This window comes from Plectropomus leopardus, chromosome 14 (assembly GCF_026936395.1).
Source record: "Plectropomus leopardus strain MGB_pleo_1.0 chromosome 14, ASM2693639v1, whole genome shotgun sequence".
Taxonomy (NCBI): Eukaryota; Metazoa; Chordata; class Actinopteri; order Perciformes; family Serranidae; genus Plectropomus; species Plectropomus leopardus.
Window position 1 is genome coordinate 17432054 of NC_142189.1, and position 22323 is coordinate 17454376.

General features: G+C 39.8%; 1 protein-coding gene across 3 annotated transcripts; it reads left to right on the top strand.

The window, feature by feature from the left end:
- Positions 1–1018: 1018 nt before the first annotated feature.
- Positions 1019–21943, top strand: grhl1 (grainyhead-like transcription factor 1). Of its 3 annotated transcripts, none has more exons than XM_042500564.2 (16): positions 1019–1202; positions 4405–4594; positions 4885–4958; positions 6471–6604; positions 6716–6927; positions 7467–7549; positions 7890–8043; positions 8160–8271; positions 9804–9898; positions 12416–12659; positions 13054–13181; positions 15460–15488; positions 15701–15789; positions 17995–18080; positions 20052–20116; positions 20635–21943. In XM_042500564.2, the coding sequence occupies exons 1-16, from the start codon at positions 1183–1185 to the stop codon at positions 20747–20749; spliced, it is 1830 nt and encodes a 609-aa protein (XP_042356498.2). In that variant the 5' UTR covers positions 1019–1182; the 3' UTR covers positions 20750–21943. The 3 variants fall into 3 exon arrangements, with proteins under 3 accessions (XP_042356498.2, XP_042356497.2, XP_042356496.2); XM_042500563.2 differs by having other exon boundaries at positions 1020–1202; positions 6692–6927; positions 15704–15789; XM_042500562.2 differs by having other exon boundaries at positions 1021–1202; positions 6692–6927.
- Positions 21944–22323: the final 380 nt, after the last annotated feature.

Here is a 22323-nt window from a genome sequence, read left to right on the forward strand (position 1 = left end):
GATTAATTGTGATTAATTAGGCTATTGAAATTCTGTGATCAATTGATATTTTTAAAAAAATTATTGCTTAGCCCTAAAAAAAAAACCCTTCAACATTTCACTTTGGGTCGACTGATATTGGTTTTTCAGAGCCGATACCGATACAGATTAATAGTAATTAATGTGACTGATTACCCTTATGTGGAACCGATACGCATTTACAATCAAAATCAAAATCATTCTGTTAATATTTAGAATTTTGAATAAAAAAACACTTAAAACAAAACTTTGTTTAAATACCTTTAGTAAATGTTTGATCAAAACCAAAACTTTCAACATTATATACAGCAAGTTCCCAGCAACTTTTTCTTCTTATAAAGTCAAGTAAATATTTAAATAAAAATAAATAAATAAAAATAACTCAATGAGAATTGACAAAGTAAAAGTGCATGCTGACTTTGTCTTTGCACTTTTTAATTAGTTTTATCAGTGATCATTAAAATAAAATGTCAACACAGATCATCAGCAAAATGCCAAATATCGACCCCAATAAGCAGCCAGGCTGATTATCTGTCGACCCCTATATTCCACATCATTCATACATTAATGGTATTACTCAAAATTTAAAGCGTGTATTGCTGTGTAGTGTCAGCTTTTCCACATGCAGCATTCCCACCAGCAATTTCTTCAGAAATTGCATTCTCTAGTTTTTGTCACTGTCCTTTTAAAATCTTTTAATCACCTCCCCAATCACGTTTTTTTCTTTTTATTAATTTGTTTATTTTCGTTTTGAAGAATCAAGCTCTAAATTTGAATATGTTTCCCAATTAATAGCCCAGAATGATAAAATCACAGCTGTTGAGCCCTGCTCCTCCTCTGGCTCACCCTGAGTCCCTCCACTGCTCCCAGGTAGCCAACCAGCTGAGCCAATCACAACCTCTCAGAGGGAAACTGTCAGTGTGGCCCCGCCCTCTCGTCCACCTGTAATCCAATCCGCGCGCCTGTCACAGGTTAAACCGGCCTTAATTTCTCAGCATAGCCCCAAAAAAAAGCGAGAAAAGCCGACAAAACCCGTTCTCTCAGTAGGGGACACCTTGTTTGTTGCCGCAGCCCTCATCCAGCGTTAGCGGCGGAGTTTTTCACGGTAAAGAAGACGGATCGGATTTTCAGTACCAACTAGAAAGTCCAGTTCGACCGACCGAGATGTCACAGGAGCATGACAAGTAAGTTGTCCTGACTTTCCACTTGTAGCTCGCACAAGGAGCACGAGACACTACTGACTTTATATATTTTTTAGAGATTTTTTCCACGTTTTAAAAAAAAATCAAGTTTACTGCGCACATGGATTTTAAAAGGTCGCACCGTTTTCCACCTCTGACCTGCAGCTGAATATTTAACTATAATATTTAAGTATTCTTTTTATTTATTTTTTTTTGTAATTTAAAACAGCTTTTTGTGTTTTTTTAAGGGTGAGTTAAGACTTGGCCGCCAAGCGAGAAAAGCGATTAGATCTCATAGTTTCCCATGGAGTAACTCCGCTCGTTTCACCTGTCATGTTCAAGCCTGTACAGGTGTATCTCCACCTGTCGTGCGAGCAGAGGCGCCTGTTAGAATAAAAACTGTCCCGTGATAGCAATGGGCGGTTTAGTGTTTGATTTTGCTTTAAGCTCTAACAGTTATGTGGATAGTCTTAATGATGTTTGTTCAGGAATAAACATGGACCTCAGCTGGGAGCTGCCAGACACAGAAAACTAACTCTGCAGATGGTTTTATTTTTCATATAAACTACAAAGAATTTTAAAAAGAAGAAAAAAAAGATTGTTCATGTTAAATGATTATTATATAGTGTGTATGTTTTTTTGAGGGCAATGACACAGAGACATTTGAGGGGAGTGAAACTGTACACCTGCTAGGCGTTGGCTCAACTTTACTAACAGGGACAATGTAAGCAAGCACAGGGCCATATGAGGTTTTAGTGGATTTAGTGGATATCTACATGATAGAAATGTTTGGGTGTCAAGAAATAAGAGACTGCATGCACGCTTTCTAAATGTTAAAATGATGTTTGTTTTTCATGCTCTTGTTCATTAAAAGTGAATTCATGCTGCTACTTTCATGTGAACTGTAATTTTAATTTCTGTCTAAGAAAAAACAAACTTTTTTTGTGTTTGTTTTAGAAATGGATTACATTTCCTCTGAGTTTTAATGCCAGTAAATAATGGATCTTATCAGGTTGCCTTTTATGAATAGCACAATTAGATATAGGATTACTAATTATCACTTTGCTCTGACCATTGAGAGAAAGAAGCTGCATTTGTTGTAGATACTCAGCGTGGAAACTGAGCCTGTCCGTTTACACTTTATCATAATTACTTTGTTGTGGCAGAAAATCAGGCAGATGGATTTGGTGACAGGACGATTGAAAGTGTATTATACGGGTGTGTAGTTTCCAAAGTTTGACAAGGAGAGCTAATGAGCTAGATTAAACTTTAATGACAAGAGCTCAACTAATGACTTTGTTTTAGTCATTGGGATTAACACGTCTGTGTAAATAGAAGCCGAGCAAACATTAAAATTGACTGTAAATAGGCAAGTTCAGTGTTGAAATGTTTCTTTCTCACTTGTTGAAACTGTCTTCATCTCCCTTTTAATTTAAGCCATTTACACGTTAAATTTACACATTGACACAAAAAGATGAGACATAAAAACACAAGCGTTTTCTCATTGGCCCAGCTCGCTCCTGTTTACAAAGCACTGACTCTAAAGGTGTTGCAAAAATGAAGAGGAAGAACTAGAGAAAAAACACAGGCGGTGACTTGGAATAAAAACTTGTGATTCCCTTACAAAAACAGTAGCATGGCGCTGGAATGCGGCAGGGTCAGGTGCGTCACTAATGACCAGCATCTCCGCCAATGAGAAGTCCCCGAACCAGTCGTCACACCAGATGAGCCTGTAGAGCATCTTTCGCTGGAGACACCTCGGTGGTTCGATGGCTGAGATTTGTTGCACAATCATTGAAGAGCTTGAACAACAGGTCTTACGATTAGGAACATCTACATGGTTGATCTCTCGCTCTTATAACCTGTTTGTCTGTTCTGAACAAGGTCGTGATTGTAGGTCTTGGCTTTGTGAACACGTTGAAAGTCAACGAGCAGAATCAATCTGGACATCTTAATCCTAGAGTCTACACCTGCTCTTTCAAACACATACAGTTGGTGTCCATACAGTGTATTTGATTGAATGCCTTCAATTTTTTACATCAACTAAAATATCTTAGAAGGCATAGCATAAACTGTTAAAAAGAAAAGATTTTTGTGTCAAAAAAAAAAAAATAGCTTCAGAGTTCACTAGCAGGGTATTTACTGACGTATTTTATGTTGCAGGACCAAATGTTGAAGTCTCTTCAGCTTGTGTTAACCACAGAGCTTATTTCAGGCTTCTCACCTAAAAACCAATTCAAAAAGCAGATTAACTTTCAGAGGAGGAAACCAGAGGTGCTGAAATAATAACAGCGTCCTCTGCTGCTTTCAAGTTTTATTGGGGGGGACAAATACGCTTGAGGGGGACATGCCTCCTGCGTCCCCCCCCAAAATCTACAGCTACGTCTGTGGCGACAAGTGCCGCACAGTTAGTGTTGCGTTTTCCATCATCCAGCAGTGGTTGGTCTCATTTATGTGTGAAGCTGCACACTGATTTTTTGAGCTCTCTGCTAATATTAAAAGAAAACAGTTACGATGGCCGAACAATCAAAGAAAAGAGCGATGACTACAAATGATGAAACTTCAAAAATAAGTGAAAGTAAGGTGCTAGGCCATTGAGGGCCTGAAATTCCAAGGCACCATTAGTCCTAAAAAAGTCCCATTGGACCAAAAGCCCATTTCTCAGACAGCTTGTTCCTGTGCTTAGATTTCCGGTGTGTTTCCGCCAATGATCCTAGGTGTTTTTCACCGACCCGTCCCTGCTTTTCCAGTGACTTCAATGCCATGGTGTTTTATGCCAAACCTTAACCAGGTGAAATTTGTGCCTAAACCTCACCACAGCGTTGCTTACAAATGTAACGTATCCGTGGTTAACAGAAACATACAATACAAACATTTTTTCTGGCAATTTGGTTCTCTTAAAGCAGGGAGTGTTTTGTTTTTTTTCAGAACAGGACTTGGGAGCAATGGGCGTTTGTTTTTGGAACAACAAGCTGTCCGAGAAATGGGCTGTTGGTTCAATGTGACTTTTTTCAGACCAACAGTTTTGGGAATTTGGGCCGTTCCCCAAAAGGGAAAGTAAGATCAATAAACACACCTGCAATTACTGCATATTGGCGTAGTTGGCCCCAAAGAGAACAACAAAGGAGATCTTCATGATTGTAAGTTTAACATGTTATTGTTTTGGTTAGTACGTTTATGACACTTCTTCCTCTTCTCCTTGCAGTAAGCGTGCAGTCCTGGTTCTCCAGAACGAGCCAGGCTATGGCGGCCAGCGTCGCTCCTTCACCACAGAAGACGAAGCGTGGAAATCCTTTTTGGAGAACCCGCTGACGGCTGCCACCAAGGCCATGATGAGCATAAACGGAGACGAGGACAGCGCTGCAGCTCTCGGGCTGCTCTACGACTACTATAAGGTAACAGGAAACATAAAGAATTACTGTCTTGACCAGACGAGAAACAATTCTCTTCGTCGGGAATTGGCGCTGGATCTGTAAGAAATCAAAGTCTTATGTCAGGGGATTACTTACCAGATCTTTACAGGCTTTACTTGTATGACCTTTCTCCATGCTGACATCCGACCATGAAGCAGCATCTGTGAGACAGAGCTTATGTCATGTAACTGATCTATAGACAGCATGATGACCCGGCATGTTGGATGTGATGTGGTCAGACGCTAAGCGGCTGTGTTTACCCTTCCATACAGGTGCCCAGGGACAAGAGAACAATAACCCAGAGCAAGCCAGAAGCTCTGGTCTGTGATGTGGATCCCAACAAAAGGTAAGCGGCAGCCCTCACCTAATACCACCCCCCTTTTTTAAAAATACGAGCACAAAAAGCAGAGGGAAACCTTCACGGCATAAACTGATTTTTGTGTACATTTGCACATGTATGTGGGAGCAGTACAGAGTAAAATCTTTACAAAATTACACACATATTCACTTTTTAATCATGCAATCAATTTTATTGTTTCCATAAGAAAAAAACAGCAGCCTAATCAATGACAAAGAGAATTTCATTTACATATTATGAGAAATGACCAGATGGTAAAAGTATATTTAAGATACTCATTCACATAAAAAAAACAAAACAAAACAATTAATTAATTAATTTTTAAAAAGAGAGAATATAATGAATAAAAACAAATATATTCACAATGGTTTCCAGCATCTCCTCTTCAACAGAGCCTGTTAGACACTGGCTCTAGAGAGAGCTTTTTGGGTTTTTACGTTACTTGAAGGCCACTGAAAGGAGGGACTTTCAATCTGCCACCTCACCATTAGATGTCACGAAATCCAACACACTGCACCTTGAAAACTAGTAAAAAAATAAGAAAGAATAAGTTTAAACATGGGTAAAACTAGAATTACCTGGTAGTTGTATGCCTCTACACAAAAGTCAAGTTGCAGTTACAGTTACATCAATTTCTGTGAAAATATGGATGCTTCACATCTTTCTGCCGGCAGCACAAAGGATCTTTACAGTTGGTGCAGGTTCAAGATTAGACTCACCAATTGAGTATCTGACCAAATATCTTCCCTTCTGTTCCTGAGATATGACGTTGAGTAATGGCCAGAAAATGTTTTTGCAGAATATTGTGATGTCACAGTTGACCTTTGACCTTTTTGGTTATAAAATGTTATCACTTTATCTTACTAGACATTTGTGAGAATTTTGACACAATAATGAGTACCTGAATTATGGCTAAAAACACGTTTTTTATTTCTGTGACCTTGACAACCAAATTCTAATCAGTTGTTCAGTCCAAGTGAACGCCAAATTTGAAGAAATTCCCTCAAGGTTTTCTTGAGATATTGCAACCACAAGAATGAGACAGACAAGGTCACAGTGACCTTAACCTTTGACCACCAAAATCTAATCACTTCCTTCTTCCGTCCCAGTGAACATTTGAAGAAATTTACTCAAAGTGCTCTTGAGATCTTAGGATGCAATGTCACAGTGACCTTTTACAACCAAAATCTTATCGGTTCATTGTTTAGTTCAAGTGGACGTTTGTGTCAAATTTGAAGAATTTCTCTCAAGGCATTCATGAGAATGGGTCGGACAACCCGGATACATAATGCCTTCGGCGACAGCAGTGTGGAGGCATTAAAGATAGAATCTTAATGTTATTTAGACTACAGGTGACCTTAGAGAGTGCATGTGTTGATATCAGCATTTCTACAGTACATTACAGGACATTTCTACAGTTGTGTAGTTAATAAGATTAACGATATGTCTGACATCATTTTAAATGTAGTACTTCACGTGTGCTGTTTTTATTTGTTGCAGACACCAGATCCAGACGGGACACCCAATAGTTCCACTTCAGGAAGCCGGTATGGAGAACAGGATCCAGGTCCTCAAGGGACCATTCAATATTCTTCAGCTGGCCCAGGAAAAGAGGGCCCAGTTCCCCTCACCAGGTCAGTTCACATTCAACACCATACACAGACATGAGCAGCTTAAAAACAGAAAACCTAATTGTCAGTTTGCTGATTTTGTCCACTCAGACACGACTGTCACCGTTTCCATAGCCGCTGTGCCAAACTACCCGTCTGTCAAGACAGAGATGCCTACCCACGGTTTCTCCGTGACCGTGCCAAACGACTGTGCCGAAACTGACGGCCACGTGGGAGTCTTTGAGCGCCAGCTCACCCACAACACGGTTCAGTTCAGCCCCAGCACCCAGTCCCGCACGCCCCCCGACTCCACCTTCTCAGAGAGTTACAAGGATGGTTCCCAGGAGGTGTGTGTTTCGATCCCCCTCTTTCTAAACCCCGCTAAAGCTCTCCCCACAACCCCCCCTTCGCTGTGCTCTCCTCTCCGCTCTCAGATCTCTCCCATCACACAATAGGATATTCACCTGATCCCACGGAGCCAGCGGTGGGCTCAGCCTTCCCTGGTTTTATTTGAACATGCCAAAATAGCGGCCAGTGTGTTATTATGCCATTGTCTCACCAACACAATAAAGTGCTGTACTTTTCTCCTACAATAGCCAAAGCCCTTTCTCTCTCCTCTTTTTCTATTTAACCTGGAGGGGAATTACCTTAGAATAGAGTAACCCAACAAAACCGCATCACGGGAGGGATGAGGGGGGTTAGCAACATGAGGGAAGAGACATTTAAACTAACAAATGGGGACGAAGGGGTCAAATTATTAAATAGCCACAAACTCTCCAAGGGTCGCTAGATTAAGAAATATTCTTTTGGTGATTTAGAGGACTTTGTAGTTGTATTTGCGATGCCTCATCTCACACTCTGTATCTGTTTTCTTTGTTTGCTGCAGGTGTTTTCCTTCCCAGGGGATCTCCAGTTACGTATGGCCTCCATGGCGCCTGAGGACTACACTCAGTTTGACACCGTGCCGGGGTAAGTCGCGCTGCCGCCGGCCCACTGTCCAACTTCCACCACCATTCAGCTTTTTGACACAAGACCGCAGAATGGCCTCATTCATGGCAGTCACAGGGGAGACACCAGACTCTTCTAAGTGTGAAAACAAAAGTCTACACACAGGCGTTATCTGGCCCCACACACGGATTTTAAGGTCGCGATTCAGCTGCAGTGGCTAAATAAAGCATGCGCCATTATGTTTTAACAAATTTTTGAATGCTATTGCATTTTCATCCAGTTTTACAGAAAATAAAAGCATGTTTTTAATGTTTTGTTCTTGATGTTAACTTCATTCTGCCTCTATTTCCTTAAATTATAGGAATAACTTTGAGTACACTCTTGAGGCGTCCAAGTCTCTGCGTCAGAAGACAGGTGATGGGACGATGACGTATCTCAATAAGGGCCAGTTTTACCCAATCACCCTCAGGGAGGTTGACAGCAAAGGCATTCAGCAACCCATCACCAAAGTCAGGGTAAGAAAGGAGGACAAAAATAAATCTGAAACAAGCAGCAGCATGGAATGATTGATGTTAATCACATAATAAATTATCATTATGACATATTAAGTTATGTGTTTATCCACAACCAGAGTGTGGTGATGGTGGTGTTTGGAGAGGAGAAGTGCAGAGACGATCAGCTGAAACACTGGAAGTACTGGCACTCCAGACAGCACACTGCCAAACAGAGGTGTCTGGACATTGGTAAGAACCACTTTTTTATTTTTAAGGAATACTTCATCAACATAATGATCATTTGTACATAGATTACAGTGTTACGTTTAATTTGTGCAGAGAACTTTCTTTTCTTGATGAACTGGAGTAAAAGATGTGTCAAAACATCTGTTCTCAGCTTGATCAGCATAATTCATGTCTAATTTATCCTGTTGTACGCTCAGTGTTTTGCATTTTCACTAGAACAATACTAATTAAAATACTTCCGCATTAATAGTATCAGGCGCAGATGAGTAGCGCTGTTAATGTAAAGGTGTTTTAAATCGTTACATTTTAGTGAAAATGCATGTATTTGGGAAGTACTGAGCGTACTGTATTTATAATTAAAATAATTCTATATGTAAAGTTATGTTAAAGTTATGGTTTTTTTGCTAATTTTTGGGCCATGTCTTGTTGAGTTGCTTGTGGCCAACCGATTTGCTCATGTTTCAAAGGGTCAAGCTATTAAAACACTAAAAGGATCGTTTTGTCAGAACAAGAGCACTGCAATATCAAATTAAAAATCAAGTGTAACGTCAGAGGCACTGCTGGTGCACAGATGGTGGTGATTTTAATGATCCAATGATTCATTCCTGGTGATATCATTGAGCAGACTGATAAATCCTCCTGCGTCTGCACAGTTAAGTGGCTGGTTGAAAGGGCAGCTTAACAGTATCTGACAGGAAAAGGTGTGTTTACACGGATTAAATCTGCAGCCTTTAAGGCCCTGTCTACTCCAATACAGACATTTTTTTTAAAAACAGATTTTTTTACACCTCTGTTCTTAAAGAAATCTGTCCAAAGGATTGTTGTTTTTCAAAGTATCTCAGAGCACAGTGGAACACAAAAATGACCCAAATGCTAGCGGTTGTGGCCTCCATTTGTCCATGAAGTGGTGCAGCAGTACTAAGTTTGAAGTAGTCATTAGACCAAGCCAAGCTAACAAAATATAAACACACTAGTAACTTTGTCCACCATTGTTGTTTCTGTTTCTGGCTCAAGCTCATTACACAAAGCAGCAAAGGGTATGCACGAATCATAGACTGTGAAAAAGATGGGCGGAGCTGCTGTGACATCACCCACTGGTTTGAAGCTGCTAGTTCAGCATTTCAGCCGTTGTCATCTGAGTTTACTGGAGCTACAAGTGACCATAGTTAGGCGAGAGGCCGGCACTGTGGGGCGAATCTGACTGAAAAGCTGAGGGCACTATCAGCAGATAGCCTGTCACTCAAAGCAGACTGCTTTTAATTATGCTTAACTTTAATAGTAGCCTCAATAGTATGAGTTATGAAAAAAATTCACCCCTCGCTCAGCTGTCATGAATGTTGAAATTATCAATAGAGACCAAAACTACTAAAAATCCTTGTTTTAGAGACCTTAAACTTTGTTTGCGTGTAGGCAAAAATGTAAAATATGTTTTCAGAAACATCTCTATACGTAATAATAATAACTCAGAGAATGAAGATAAAGTTACACAAGCCTGGTTGTTTCAGTTATAAATCTCTTTTGTTTTACTGTCACAGCTGACTACAAGGAGAGCTTCAACACCATCGGAAACATCGAGGAGATTTCCTATAACGCCATCTCCTTCACCTGGGACACCAACGAGGAGGCCAAGGTAGGCCACTCACTCACACACACACACACACACACACACACACACACACACTCAGCTTCACAGATATCAACACCATCTTCCACTCACAAGGCTGCTTCTGACATCATACATGTGAGGACAAGTACAGCGTTCGGTCCAGAGTGTTTCCATACACGTCCTTGTCTTGAACTCTTAATACAAGCCTTGAACTTTTCACATCAACACACTTACAACTGCTCCTCTTTTTTAAGGTCTTGTGTGGTTTTTGCCACAGACCAGAATTACGGTTTCAGGCATTGAAACCCCTTTGTTGGTGATCATCAGCGGCTTTGTTCGTTGTGATCCTACAAAACAGCCGTTAAAGAAAACTGGGGCCTAAATAGAAGATGCTGTCACACTGTTCCTCCCCTCCTCTTATGTGTTTAGTCTTGTTGCGTAGAGAAGTGGTGGAGGTGCGTAGTATGTGTTTTTTAGACTGGTCCAACCTGCCTTTCACCTCTATTGTGATGCTGCGTGTTGAGGTATTTCTGACAAGAGCAACAAAGAGTGCAGGAATGAGGAAACTCAGCAGGGGGGACGAGGGCCTTATTGGACAGTTTGACAAATAAAATCCAGTTCAGCGGGTCGGAGAGGTGGCAGAACGGAGGAGCTTCTGTCCTCTCTTGACTTTTATTGTTGTCACCGCTCTCTTACACTTATCCGCTGTCAGCCGAGATGGAGAACGACGGACAGGAGACAACATGGCGCCACAGCTCATCTCCTGCGTCATACTCCCTGTAGGCTGCTTAGAGTGCACAGACCCTCTCATACACACACACATATACAGTACACACACACACACTCATACACACCAGGATGTGGGTCTAACTGTCTCATGACTTGAGGGCTGTGTCCATAGGATGTTCATCCTTGTGTGTTCATTACTTCTCTGTGTGTGTATTTTTGGAAGCACCACCCTGCCGCGTTGTTTGAGCGTCTCATCAATGAGATGTTAAATGAAAGATGGAGATGTGTGTGTGTTTGTGTGTGTGTGTGTGTGTGTGTGTGTGTGTGTGTGTGTGTGTGTGTGTGTGTGTGTGTATTGCCCCCAGGGTTGTTGCTCTGAAGCATATATGTATTTGATGTGTATTTGCACAAGGCAGCCCCTCCCTTATGTTTGCCTGCTCTGAGGCTGCTTATTGGTGTTATCACAAAAACATCTTTAGAGGACAATGATTTCTTTTCTGCTTTTTTTGGTATGTTTTTTGAAATTCCTTTTTAAAATTTTTTTTTCGGACGGCACTATATGTGACAGATCGTACATCAAAATGGACAGTTTAATTTCTCCTGCTGTTCAGATTTTGTCAAAAAAACGTAAGGACTTCTGTGTTAAAATACATTTTTCTTATATTACAGATCTTTTAAATCACCACTGTTTTTTTACTTCATACCTGCACTTTCCTGTTGGCAAAATATGGATTAACCTAATTCACTTTAATAACTATAATCCCCCATAAAACTGTAATATGACATCAGCACTTTCAACTGGTTTTCTCTACTTGTCTCTATCTGAATATATGAATTAAGTTTTAAAGTGACTCCGGGCGGTTTTATTTTCACAACGCATACATGCACAGATGAATTCACATTTCATTTGCTTCTCAATAATATTCATAATATCAGTGATATCTGCTGCTCACCCCTTAGTTTGTCTGTGTTAGGTGCTTCCTGAAGCTCTGTTATGAGAGCGTGTTTTGTTGACACAATGATAACCTGTTTCCAATACAAGCACCGCGAAGACAAAGGAGCATCTCCAGGTTAGAAAAAAAATTCACTTGTGATCACTGGAGTCGACCAATAGAGGGCAACACAGAACACTGAATGTAGCCTGAGGACTGAGAGTGCTCAGATGCTTTACATAAATAAAAGCACCACACTGTAAAAACACTCTGTTACAAGTAAAAAAAAAACCTGCATTGGAATCTATCCAGAAAAATTAAAAAAAAGAAAAAATTCAAAATAAATTTGAAAAAAAAAAAAAAATTAGTTAAGAGCTATTTAATTTTACACCAATTATCAAATTGATTAATGGTCAAAATTGTTTTAGTTGTGCTTGTATTAACTGTTGGATACTTTATAACACAGCATCATATTTTATCAACTTATCTTGTGCTTTTTATGCAAAAATCTTAATTTGTAAAGTAAGTAAGCCTGTCGGATAAATATAGTAAAGTAAAAAGTACAATATATTCTTCTGAAATGTAGTGGAGTAGGATTAGAAAGTGGTATGAAAAGATTAGACTCAAGTGAATTACAAGTACCTCAAAATCGTACTTAATTACAGTACTTGAGTGAATGTACTCAGTTACATTCCACCACTGTTCCCTATGATAAAATAATCAGAGGGATAATGTTCCTTATGATTTAGACGCAGCGGTTAAAGAAGTGGAAGTTGCTGTTGACTTTAAGCTTGTCAGTGTTTTTATGAGAAATTTCTCCAACAAGTGGACATTTCCTCTGTGCTTTAAACACGACTATTCCTCCTTCCCTCCTCCACAGATCTTCATCTCTGTCAACTGTCTGAGCACCGACTTCTCCTCCCAGAAGGGCGTGAAGGGTCTTCCTCTGAACCTGCAGATCGACACATACAGCTACAACAACCGCAGCAACAAGCCCATCCACCGCGCCTACTGCCAGATCAAAGTCTTCTGTGACAAGGGAGCCGAGAGGAAGATCCGGGACGAGGAGAGGAAGCAGTCTCGCCGGAAAGGGAAGGTCGCTGAGCTCAACCCCGGCCTGGCCTGTGAGTCACTCAGCAGCACTTCACCTGTTCAACATGCTCAAGCAGGGGACTGAAGTTTTGAGTTTTTTAATGTAAAAATGCCACACTGAGACTGTGAATAACGTCTTATTTAATTCTGGCCTCTTTCTCATCCCAAATCACCTTTATCAGCTATATAAAATGACATTCTCTGTCTTGAAAAAAGGCCCTTTTTTGTTTGTTTTAGAAATTTCTTGCTATTTTTAGGTTATACCTCTCACTCATTGCCTTCTTCCAATGTTTTTGAAAAAAATCAAGCCAATTTCCTCAGGTTTCAAATAGCTAATGTGGCTTAAAGACTTTGAAAATGTCCTACTGCATTAATTGAGACCCAATAAAAGTCTAAACTTCTCTCTGTTGTTTCTTTTCCTCCCAGTTGTTGATGTCAAAGTTCCCATCCTTCAGAAACGCAACGATGTGACCATCTTCAAGATGATGACCGATCACGAGACCCAGCCCGTCCTGTTCATTCCTGACATTCACTTCTCCACCTTCCAGCGCCACGTGAGTGCCAGTCACTGACACAAAACTCTAGCATGGGTTAACTTTTTATATTTCATCTCTGACCAAAAACATTTTGTTTTGCTAACATTTATGTAACACTCATAGCATCTTAGATGGTTCGTAAACAGCTTTATTTTTTAGCTTCCACCCACTCATCAGCCAGCTGGGTCGAGGTGACCTGCTTGCTTGCTGGTTGGCAGGAACAGTGAGTTCTGGGTGCGAGCTCTGATAGGAGTCCTACATACCGATGGCTGTATTTCAGACTGCTTACTCACAGTATGAATCATTTAACAGTGACTCAAAACAAACCGGGGGTTTCAGAAGATACTACCTGTGCTGCCAACTTCATGAGTGCTCAGAGGAAAATAAAGAGATAGATTTAGAGACGGAGAGAGGACGGCAGTTTTGTTAATGATGTGTGGATGCTACGTGTCAGATTTTTATCTTCTTTGTGACTGGACTCTGAGCTCTGCTTCTTCCAGTCAGGAAAAACATGTCACTTGACACTGTAAGAGGTGTGTGTGTGCACGTACACCTGGGGCCAGATGCATAAAACAATCAACTAAAACTGTGTGTACGCACAGAGGCAGAAATATGCATATACATTCTTAATGTTGGATGTATGAAGCCATGCGGACGCCTGATTCTGTTTTATAAATCTCAATCGTTGTGGCTTGAGCCTCATCTCCACACCCACAGTTCACCGTAAATGAACATACAAACACCCTTAAATATTTGTTTACATATTGCCTTATGTCCCCCTCCTCCATTCATTACACTTATCACTGAGAAATACAGTTCTCCAATAGTACCAGAGCAGCCATCATTACGCACAGCTGTGGATATTTGTAGCGTCCGTACCACTAATTCATCGCATTTCTGCAAATCATTGTCATGGTGAAATCTTGATTGTCATCATTATTAAATGTCAGAAGGATCAGTGATTCATTTATTGTGCTCATGTGGAAAGTAACTTGCCCCACAAACTAACAGTCACTAACAGGGAGATGAATGTCAATAAAAACTATGCTGAATTGTATCATTCGTAAATAAAAACTAACAGAACGCAGTGTGAGCTGCAAAATAGAATAAATAAAACAATTTGTGAAGTGGGCAACGGCCATAAAACATTGTTTTCCATCTCTCAACTTATATTTAATCTCCTTCTTATCATTTTACCCACAGTTATCTCAGTTTAAACTGTGTGTACGCAGCTCTGAAGAATGCATGAGGTCCGCACATCATCACCACAAATTCCTCCTTTACAAATGCGTTTATGTTTACAAAAAAGCGTACGCATGGTTATGCATTATTTATGCATCTGGTCCCTGGCCTGCACACATTAGCTTTTGGGGATCATTTGACATGTGATGAGCTGTTGTGTATATAGTGAAAATTACTCTGCAGGAAAAATAATCTTGTGACCTCTGAGTGCCCCCTGCTGCTCACATTATGAGCAGCCCAGCTGTGCACGACTAAAAAAGGACTCTTTTAGCTTTTCTCTTACTCTCACTGTGTTTACTTTGCAACCAGCGAAACCGAGGGAGGGACAGGAGGTTATTTTTGGTGTTGCCAATGACATTGAACCTGACTGAGCTGCTATCAGTTTGTGATAAACTCAGGGTTTACTGGGTTTCCTCTCAGAATAGAATTCTATTAACAGCAACGCCTGCAATCAATACAGTTGCAGAGCAAACAGGCTCCAAAAAACAGAAGCTTAAAACAAGACAAGAACATATTTTTGATTGATTCTGTGCAGTTTTTCAAATAATAGTGAAGGGATTTCACGCACTTGATGATTTACTGTTTGACACAGCCTACACAGAGCAACTTATTACTGCAGTGTCACTGAACAATAACTGTATTTTCTTTACCTATTTTACGTTTTCGTGTTTTTGAAGTATTTTGAAGTTTTTGTGTTGGTTTTTTAACTTGTTTTTGAATGTATTTTCACCTTATGTGAAGCACTTTGAATTACCTTTGTCTGGAAATTAAACTGCTTTATGAAGAGGATGTGATAGCATCTGATATACTATTTATGTCCCTATGTGATTTAAAGATGAAGTGCAGTGTGTAAGATTTAGGGAAAAGTTCAACATTTACAACAATCACATTTCAGTGCATCTTAATGTCAGTTATTTGCATGATTATTGGGTACCCAATCCTCAGATATCTTAATTATTCAAAGTTATCTCTGACACTATATGTGCTTTTTTGTTGTTTGTTTTACTTTCATCTTCCATTTGAGTTAATTTATGTGTTTCTGTTTCCTCTGCAGCCTTTCTCAACAGAAGATGGAGAGGACAGGTGAGTTCACTGAAGCCTTGATTTCATACTTGCTTTTAAAGTAGTTTTGAATGGAGCTCACCTCTGGCACTTTCCCAGTAAAAGTAACACAGAGATACATGTTTCTCGGAAAGGCCTCTGGGCTTTGTGTGCATATGTGCGAGTTGTATAGCCTGTTCAGCGGATGTTAATGACATTTAAGCAGTGATTTGTGTGTTATTTTGTGTCCACAGCAGCTCGGCCATGAAGAGATTACCTTTCAGTGACGATGAGTTCGTTTCACCCCCAACCAAGATGGCGAGAGTGGAGGAACCAAAGAAAGGTATGTTTGTGTGTGTGTGTGTGTGTGTTGCTGTAGTGTAATGGTTTGACAGTTCACATGCTCATCAGGTGAGTTATGCTCTTCTCGTGGGCAAATCAGCCTGTTTAAGTCTGTGTGTGTTTGCTATGGTCGGCCCCTGACAGCAACCCACACACACACTCTCACTCTCTCGCTCTCTCTGGGCCATGTGACTGTTCCAGGTCTTTCAAAACACACACACGTGCTAGAGGCCTCCATTGACTCCACAAAATACCACTGATCACTACGTGCACACACATGCAAACAAGTCTTTGCCCTTTACCCTATATCCCATTCACAGGTTTACCGCAAGTTTTTTTCAGTATATAAATAAATGCTTTAAGATTTGTTATAGCGAGATGTTATCATTTGAAGCCTGTGTCACACAGACTCTGCATGAATGCCTGCATAAAGTCAAAGTATACATCTTGTAAGATATGTTTGTGCAGCAGGATTTTTTAACCTTATCAAATGCATAGCATATCAATCAGTAAATCACAGTGAAGTTTCAAGGGGTGACCGAATGCTCCTGTTGCACAAAATTATGTATATTTTTGCAATTTTCTCTCTTTGTGTGTGTGTGTGTGTGTGTGTGTGTGTTTGTAATACTGTTTACTTTCACCTCATCAGGCTTTTTTAAGTAATGTGGAAGAACATTATCAAAAACTAAAATCCGTCTTTGTTGGTCTAAAAATCACTCACAGCTCAAGTCCTACTATATGACCATTAACCCTCTATGGTACCGTGATGCCTCTACATAACATACCCACTTTTTTGCTGTTTGCAGAAACACAACACATCCTCAATTATGGAGGCCATGTTGAATCCCTTTTTAATGCGGCCTTCTTCACATGGTTCAGCCTCATTAACTCTCTCCACAAAAATGATCTGATAACATCTTTTTCTGTCATTTTTTAAGTCTTGAAAAAAAATGGATTCACAATAATAAATGGGTTAAGTGGTTTGGTGTTGTGTATTTAGGTTTATAGCACAACAGTCATCATATTTTTTTTTTTTATCTCTGCAAATTAAGCTAGATAAATGTAATAATTCTGAATATTTTCCATACAGTATTGTGTATCATTTTGTTAAGATTTTAACATTACTCCTGTTTTTTTCATTTCTTACCGTCATGATACAGTGTTTCTTTAAGGTAACGAAACCAAAAGTGTACATAAAAAAATGTATTTTAAATGTCTTTACGTTATGTTCACTTTATCTATTTTATGACAAAACCCCCCAAAAACATTCCAAACATTTTTTTACTAACCGGCATCATAATATGTACCATAGAGGGTTAAAGAATCTACAAAGCATAATTAAGCAAAAAGCATGGTCAATTTATCACCCTAATGTTAATTTTAATTAAACTAAATTCAGTTATGAAGATTAAAATGAAGTTTTTATAATCGTTTCACAACAGCTGTCAAGTTTTTCCAGTTTGAAAACTGGCAGTCACGCAATGAGTGAAAGAGAGAACTGCCAATCATGTGAAATGACGTTTGTCCCAAAGTTATCCATGGCCGCTCCAGACCACAATGAAGTGTGACCTACATACTATAGCATTATGAAACACCACCTTACAGTCACTTGCCGCACTGTTTCACTTCTTTATTTGATTTTGAACCAAATACAGATGTCAAACTAGTGAAAACTCCTGTGCACATACAGTAGTTTTGCCTTTGAATGTTTGTTGTATTTAGATGCAACATACATAACACGTTCCTGCCATAGGTTGGAAAACAATACGAGGAAATCTATTTAGAGTATGATCTATTTTGAGATGGGTCTTGTGAATGAGAGGTGGGTCTGTCCGTTTATGATGCGTGTGCTTTCTAGGTGTGCTTTATCTGGGCCCAGTGCCACATAATTCAGGCTGGCAGGAGGAGTATTTAGATTAACTGGAACATTACATAGTACATCTTCAGATTTACTAAAGTGGCATGTGCTTCAGTTTCACTGCTTTGAAATCTAGACAGGGATGCAGAAAAGCCACAAATCTTAAAACCCACACAAATGAACCCAACCAGCAGTCAAGCTGTTTAGACTGACGTAAAAACACGCTTCAAGCCTGCCAGGGACTTTTGTCGGAGGCCAGATTTTGGGTCTGTTTTTGTGTCCAACCCATGAACATACGTGCTTTGCTTTGATGCCTGCCTGTATCTTCTCTCCCTTTCCACCACGCAGTCCTGCTGTATGTGCGCAAGGAGACGGAGGAGGTGTTTGATGCCCTCATGCTGAAGAATCCCACGCTGAAAGGCCTGGTGGAAGCTGTGAGTGGTCCTCAGTTCATTGTTCTGGTGGTGGCTGGTATTGAACTTCATGTTTCTGATGCATATCGGTGGTCTCGGCCGTGTGTTTGAGACCCAGTTCTTTCTGTACCTGTGATCAAAATCACATATTAGCACAATGCGTACTCATGGACGGATCACTAAACGGGCCTACCTGGCACACGCCCAGGGGCCTAAAGGCCATGACACACCAAGCCAAAGGTCGGCCGTCCGCCCATGTTGGGCTGATGGCATGAGACCGAGTCATGTAACATTGGCCTTCATCTGCCTTTTTTTAGCCAATTCAGCATGTTGAACTGGTCTCAGGGGTCGTAGACCCTGTTGGTGAATGAAATTACTGTGACTGGCTGTTCAGATCAGCGCACAAGAAGAGAGACGGAAGTGAAAAATGTAAACACAGGGCTAAAGTTAAGACGGAGGGAGGTCGTAGCAAACTTCTTTTATGAGGTAACACTGTTTCTCTTAAAATGTTGAGCTCCTAACAAATATTTCCTGATGGTTTGTGTTGTTGTATACTCGTACACAGTGAATATGCTTTCAACATTAGATTGTGTTAAACTGCAAACTAGCATCATGGCGGTCTTCTGGTTTCCTGTTTTGAATGATTATTAAAAACATCTGCCGTCTGCTGGTGTGGAGTGGTATTTCCTCTAACGCAGGCGCAAAACATTGGCTACTGTACATGCTTGTTGGCCATCGGTTTGGTGTGTTTCTGTGCAACTTTTTGGCTGTGACATAGTGACAAGAGGGCGGTGCAGCAGGGGGCTTTTCACCTCATGTCACCAATTCTTGCCCAAAAAGTTGCACATGACACACTTAACCAACGGCCAACCAGCGCATTTGTTCTGAAATAACTCGCCATACCAGCACACAGCGGTCATCATTGTTTGTCAGCCAAAAAGTGAAACCAGGTGACCATCATGATACTAGTTAGCTAGTTATCATATTAACAACACAATCCAATATTGAAAAAACAAAGCATATTTACCGTGTGCCAGTAAACAACAACACACACCATCAGGATGCATTTCTGTGAATGGCATAACAAAATAAACTTGCAGAACAAGTTTGTTTTGATTTCAATCCCTCTTGACTTTAGCCGAATCAACATGCTGCACAAAAAAGCCAAAAAGGACCAACAAGGGTCAACAGTGAAACACGCTGCAGGGACAAGGGTAACTGATGGCCCAACATCAGTGTTGTGTGTGTCACGGCCTTAAAGGGGGGCCGCTGGCCATCACCTGCAAAATGTAACTCATATTAGCACATATTGACCAGGAAAGGATTTAAAATGACCACAAAGAGACGCAAAATTTCCTCAAAGTGACACCAAACCACAAAAGAAAGTGCAACTACAAAGAGACAAAAACAATGACAAAAAAAAGAGTTTTAAGTGGGTGTGTCTTGCTCCTACGTAGGACAGGTGGGGACAGCCTTTTGCATCTCGGTTTCCATAATCTGCCTATGTTCATACTACATACTCAGTTTGTATGTTTTGCTTACTGCCTACTGAATGAATGATTAAGTATGCCATAACAAGGAGACTGTTTGAAATAAACTACACTTAAGCAATATGTGCATCACATGACTTTATCAATCACGACATCTGTGGTCCCAACTAATGTCTCTCTTCTACTCTTCTCCTCAGTTTAATATTTTCAAGTATTATTTTATGACAAATTTAAATTACTTAATATTACAGTATATATATATATTTTTCTACAGTATATTATATATGTGACCTCCTGCACCTCTTCTCTAAATGTCACTTGCTAGTAGTCATAATTAGTTTTATCCAATAGTATATTATTTAAACTGTCTGCCTCACCATCCTCCATTCGACAGCTTGAAGAGCCACAGAGTGTTTTGGGGTATGATGAGACAGCGTAAAAAAGTCAGCTTTTATGTTTTTCCATCATTTATTTTGTTCTGTGTTTTTCTTTTTTCAACCAGATTTCAGAGAAGTACGAATTACCTTTGGATAAGGTTGGAAAGGTCTATAAAAAGTGCAAGAAAGGGTGAGTATGAGTCAGCAACACTGCACCACACTATGTCTGAAACTTTGAGGAGGACCAAACCTGGTATTAATGAGTAACCAATCGAACAGGAGACCATATTGCGATGGGATCACTATACAGTGATGGACCGGCTTGGGCTGGGTATTTTATGTTATGATCTCAAACGAATCCTCCTGAACAATGAACACTGAAGGAATTGTAACCCAAAGAAGTTTCAGCTGGTTGCAATCTGCAGTCCTCACTGCTAGATACCACATTGTTCTTTTAAAAGTTACAGATAAATAAGTGATAGTGGCCCGGGTTCAGTTGTGACCTTTCCTGTCCTAGAAAAAAGGCAGAAAATTATTGCCCATGCAATAATATTTAAAAAATGATTCTTGTAGCTGACGTTAGATTGATTTCTCTGCTTTTTGTGCATTTATTTATTAATTCATTTTATTTCTAAGTCAAGATTTAAACAATTATTTTCTTTATAAAAAAAGAAATAAAGAGGTCACTAACTATCTCTTTTACAATAGGATCCTAGTCCATATGGATGACAACATCATCAAACACTACTCCAACGAAGACACTTTCCAGATCACCATGGAGGAGCTGGGCGGCATGTACAAACTCACCCTCACTGAAATCTGATTGGACGGGAGGAGGTGACATCACCCAGACCAGAGGGGTGGAGGACTAATGACATGCAGCCGTCAGGAATAGTGGTTTACACGTCTAACTATGCAGTGGTTATGGACTTGATCTGAAACTTAAATCACGTTGTCTTTGTGCTGTATAAATGTCAAGTAGATTTTTTTTTAAAGTCCCACAGGAGGTATTTAAAGAAAAGCCATAGCTCTTAAAAGGCCATAATGCTTGTTAGATATGTAAGCTATACATTTTGATTCACTTTAAAACCTTTGTGTGTGCATGTGAATCAACAAGTGAGTACACATTTGATTGTTATGACATTTTCTCAGCAAGTTTCAGATAATTGTGCCTACTTTTGTAAATTTGTTCGTGGTGCTGCAGTACCTCATGCTATGTAAGCAGCAGTGTTTCTTTTTATGAGGAGAAACGGCTCATCTTCCTAAAGCCATAGCACTGATGATTACAGTCCATAAAGTTGGATATTTAGTGCACAAAATGAAGACAGCAAATTGTTGATGGAGCCTAAGTGGTTCAATGTATTAAGACTAAACAACATGGCAGTATTTAGTGTGTAAAACTCTCTTCAACCATCATACAGTTAGGGCAGAATAATGTAAAAGTTTGTTGTATTTTTTATTAGCATAGGATACATGTTGTTTGTGTTGTTAAATTGATATAAATAATGGCCTCTTTGTAAGTATTAAATAGTCACTAAATATATTGATAATAATGTTAAAACACAGCTACACTTCCCCTGTAGAGTAGTTCTCTGAATGTTGATGGAATAGGTCAGTGAATGTCTAGTACAGTCTATGCAGGCTGTTCTGGAAGTGCAATATGATTTAGTTCAGGCACATTCAGAAAAAACAAATCTCGTCTATTGCCATAAATACAGTATATAAAACACAATAACCGACAAACTTAAAAAATATATATATTGTTGTATATATCCACTGAAAAATGGATCTATATGATCCCTTCTTTTGTATCTCAGTACTTATTGTGTATATATTTATTAAGAGAATGGATGTGGGTCATTGTTGTTTTTTACCATATATATCCAAATTTCTGTTATTCCTATTATTATGATGTTTTTCCTTTTTATATGAAGTTATTCTAACATTACATGTCAAGGGTTTTTGTTTTGTAAAGGATTTGATGCACAAAGTGCCCAATAAAGGCTCTCCAGCAGCATCTGTTTTGGTTGTCTGAGACTTTTTCTACCTTGTGTTCTCTCACAGGTTGTTTGACATATTTTGTTCCCTGTAAAATACAGCAAACTGTCCATCTTACTACAGACTACTGTAATCTATAGAAATGTAAATGCTTTAATTAAGTGATCGTAGGTCTATCTGTGGTTGATGTGTTGAGCTGTAGCAGAGATTGTTTGTGCTTATGCCAGTGTTTTCCTTGTCTGTCCACAGGAACAGATGTCTGGGCATCAACCCTACGGTTGTGCACAGGAAGCAGGCATGACAGGACAGCCTGCTGCAGAGAAACTGCTCTGTCAGAAACCTGGCCACAAATTCCTGCATACGCCATCTGGTTGAAGTAGACTGTTATTTGATATGTTA

Bases quoted from the DNA above. Each gene is read 5' to 3' on its own strand.
- grhl1 (XM_042500562.2), top strand. From the start codon at position 1,183: ATGTCACAGGAGCATGACAA. The intron at 8,272-9,803 runs GTAAGAACCACT...TTACTGTCACAG, and splicing joins ACAGAGGTGTCTGGACATTG to CTGACTACAAGGAGAGCTTC. The intron at 15,790-17,994 runs GTATGTTTGTGT...TCCACCACGCAG, and splicing joins AGTGGAGGAACCAAAGAAAG to TCCTGCTGTATGTGCGCAAG.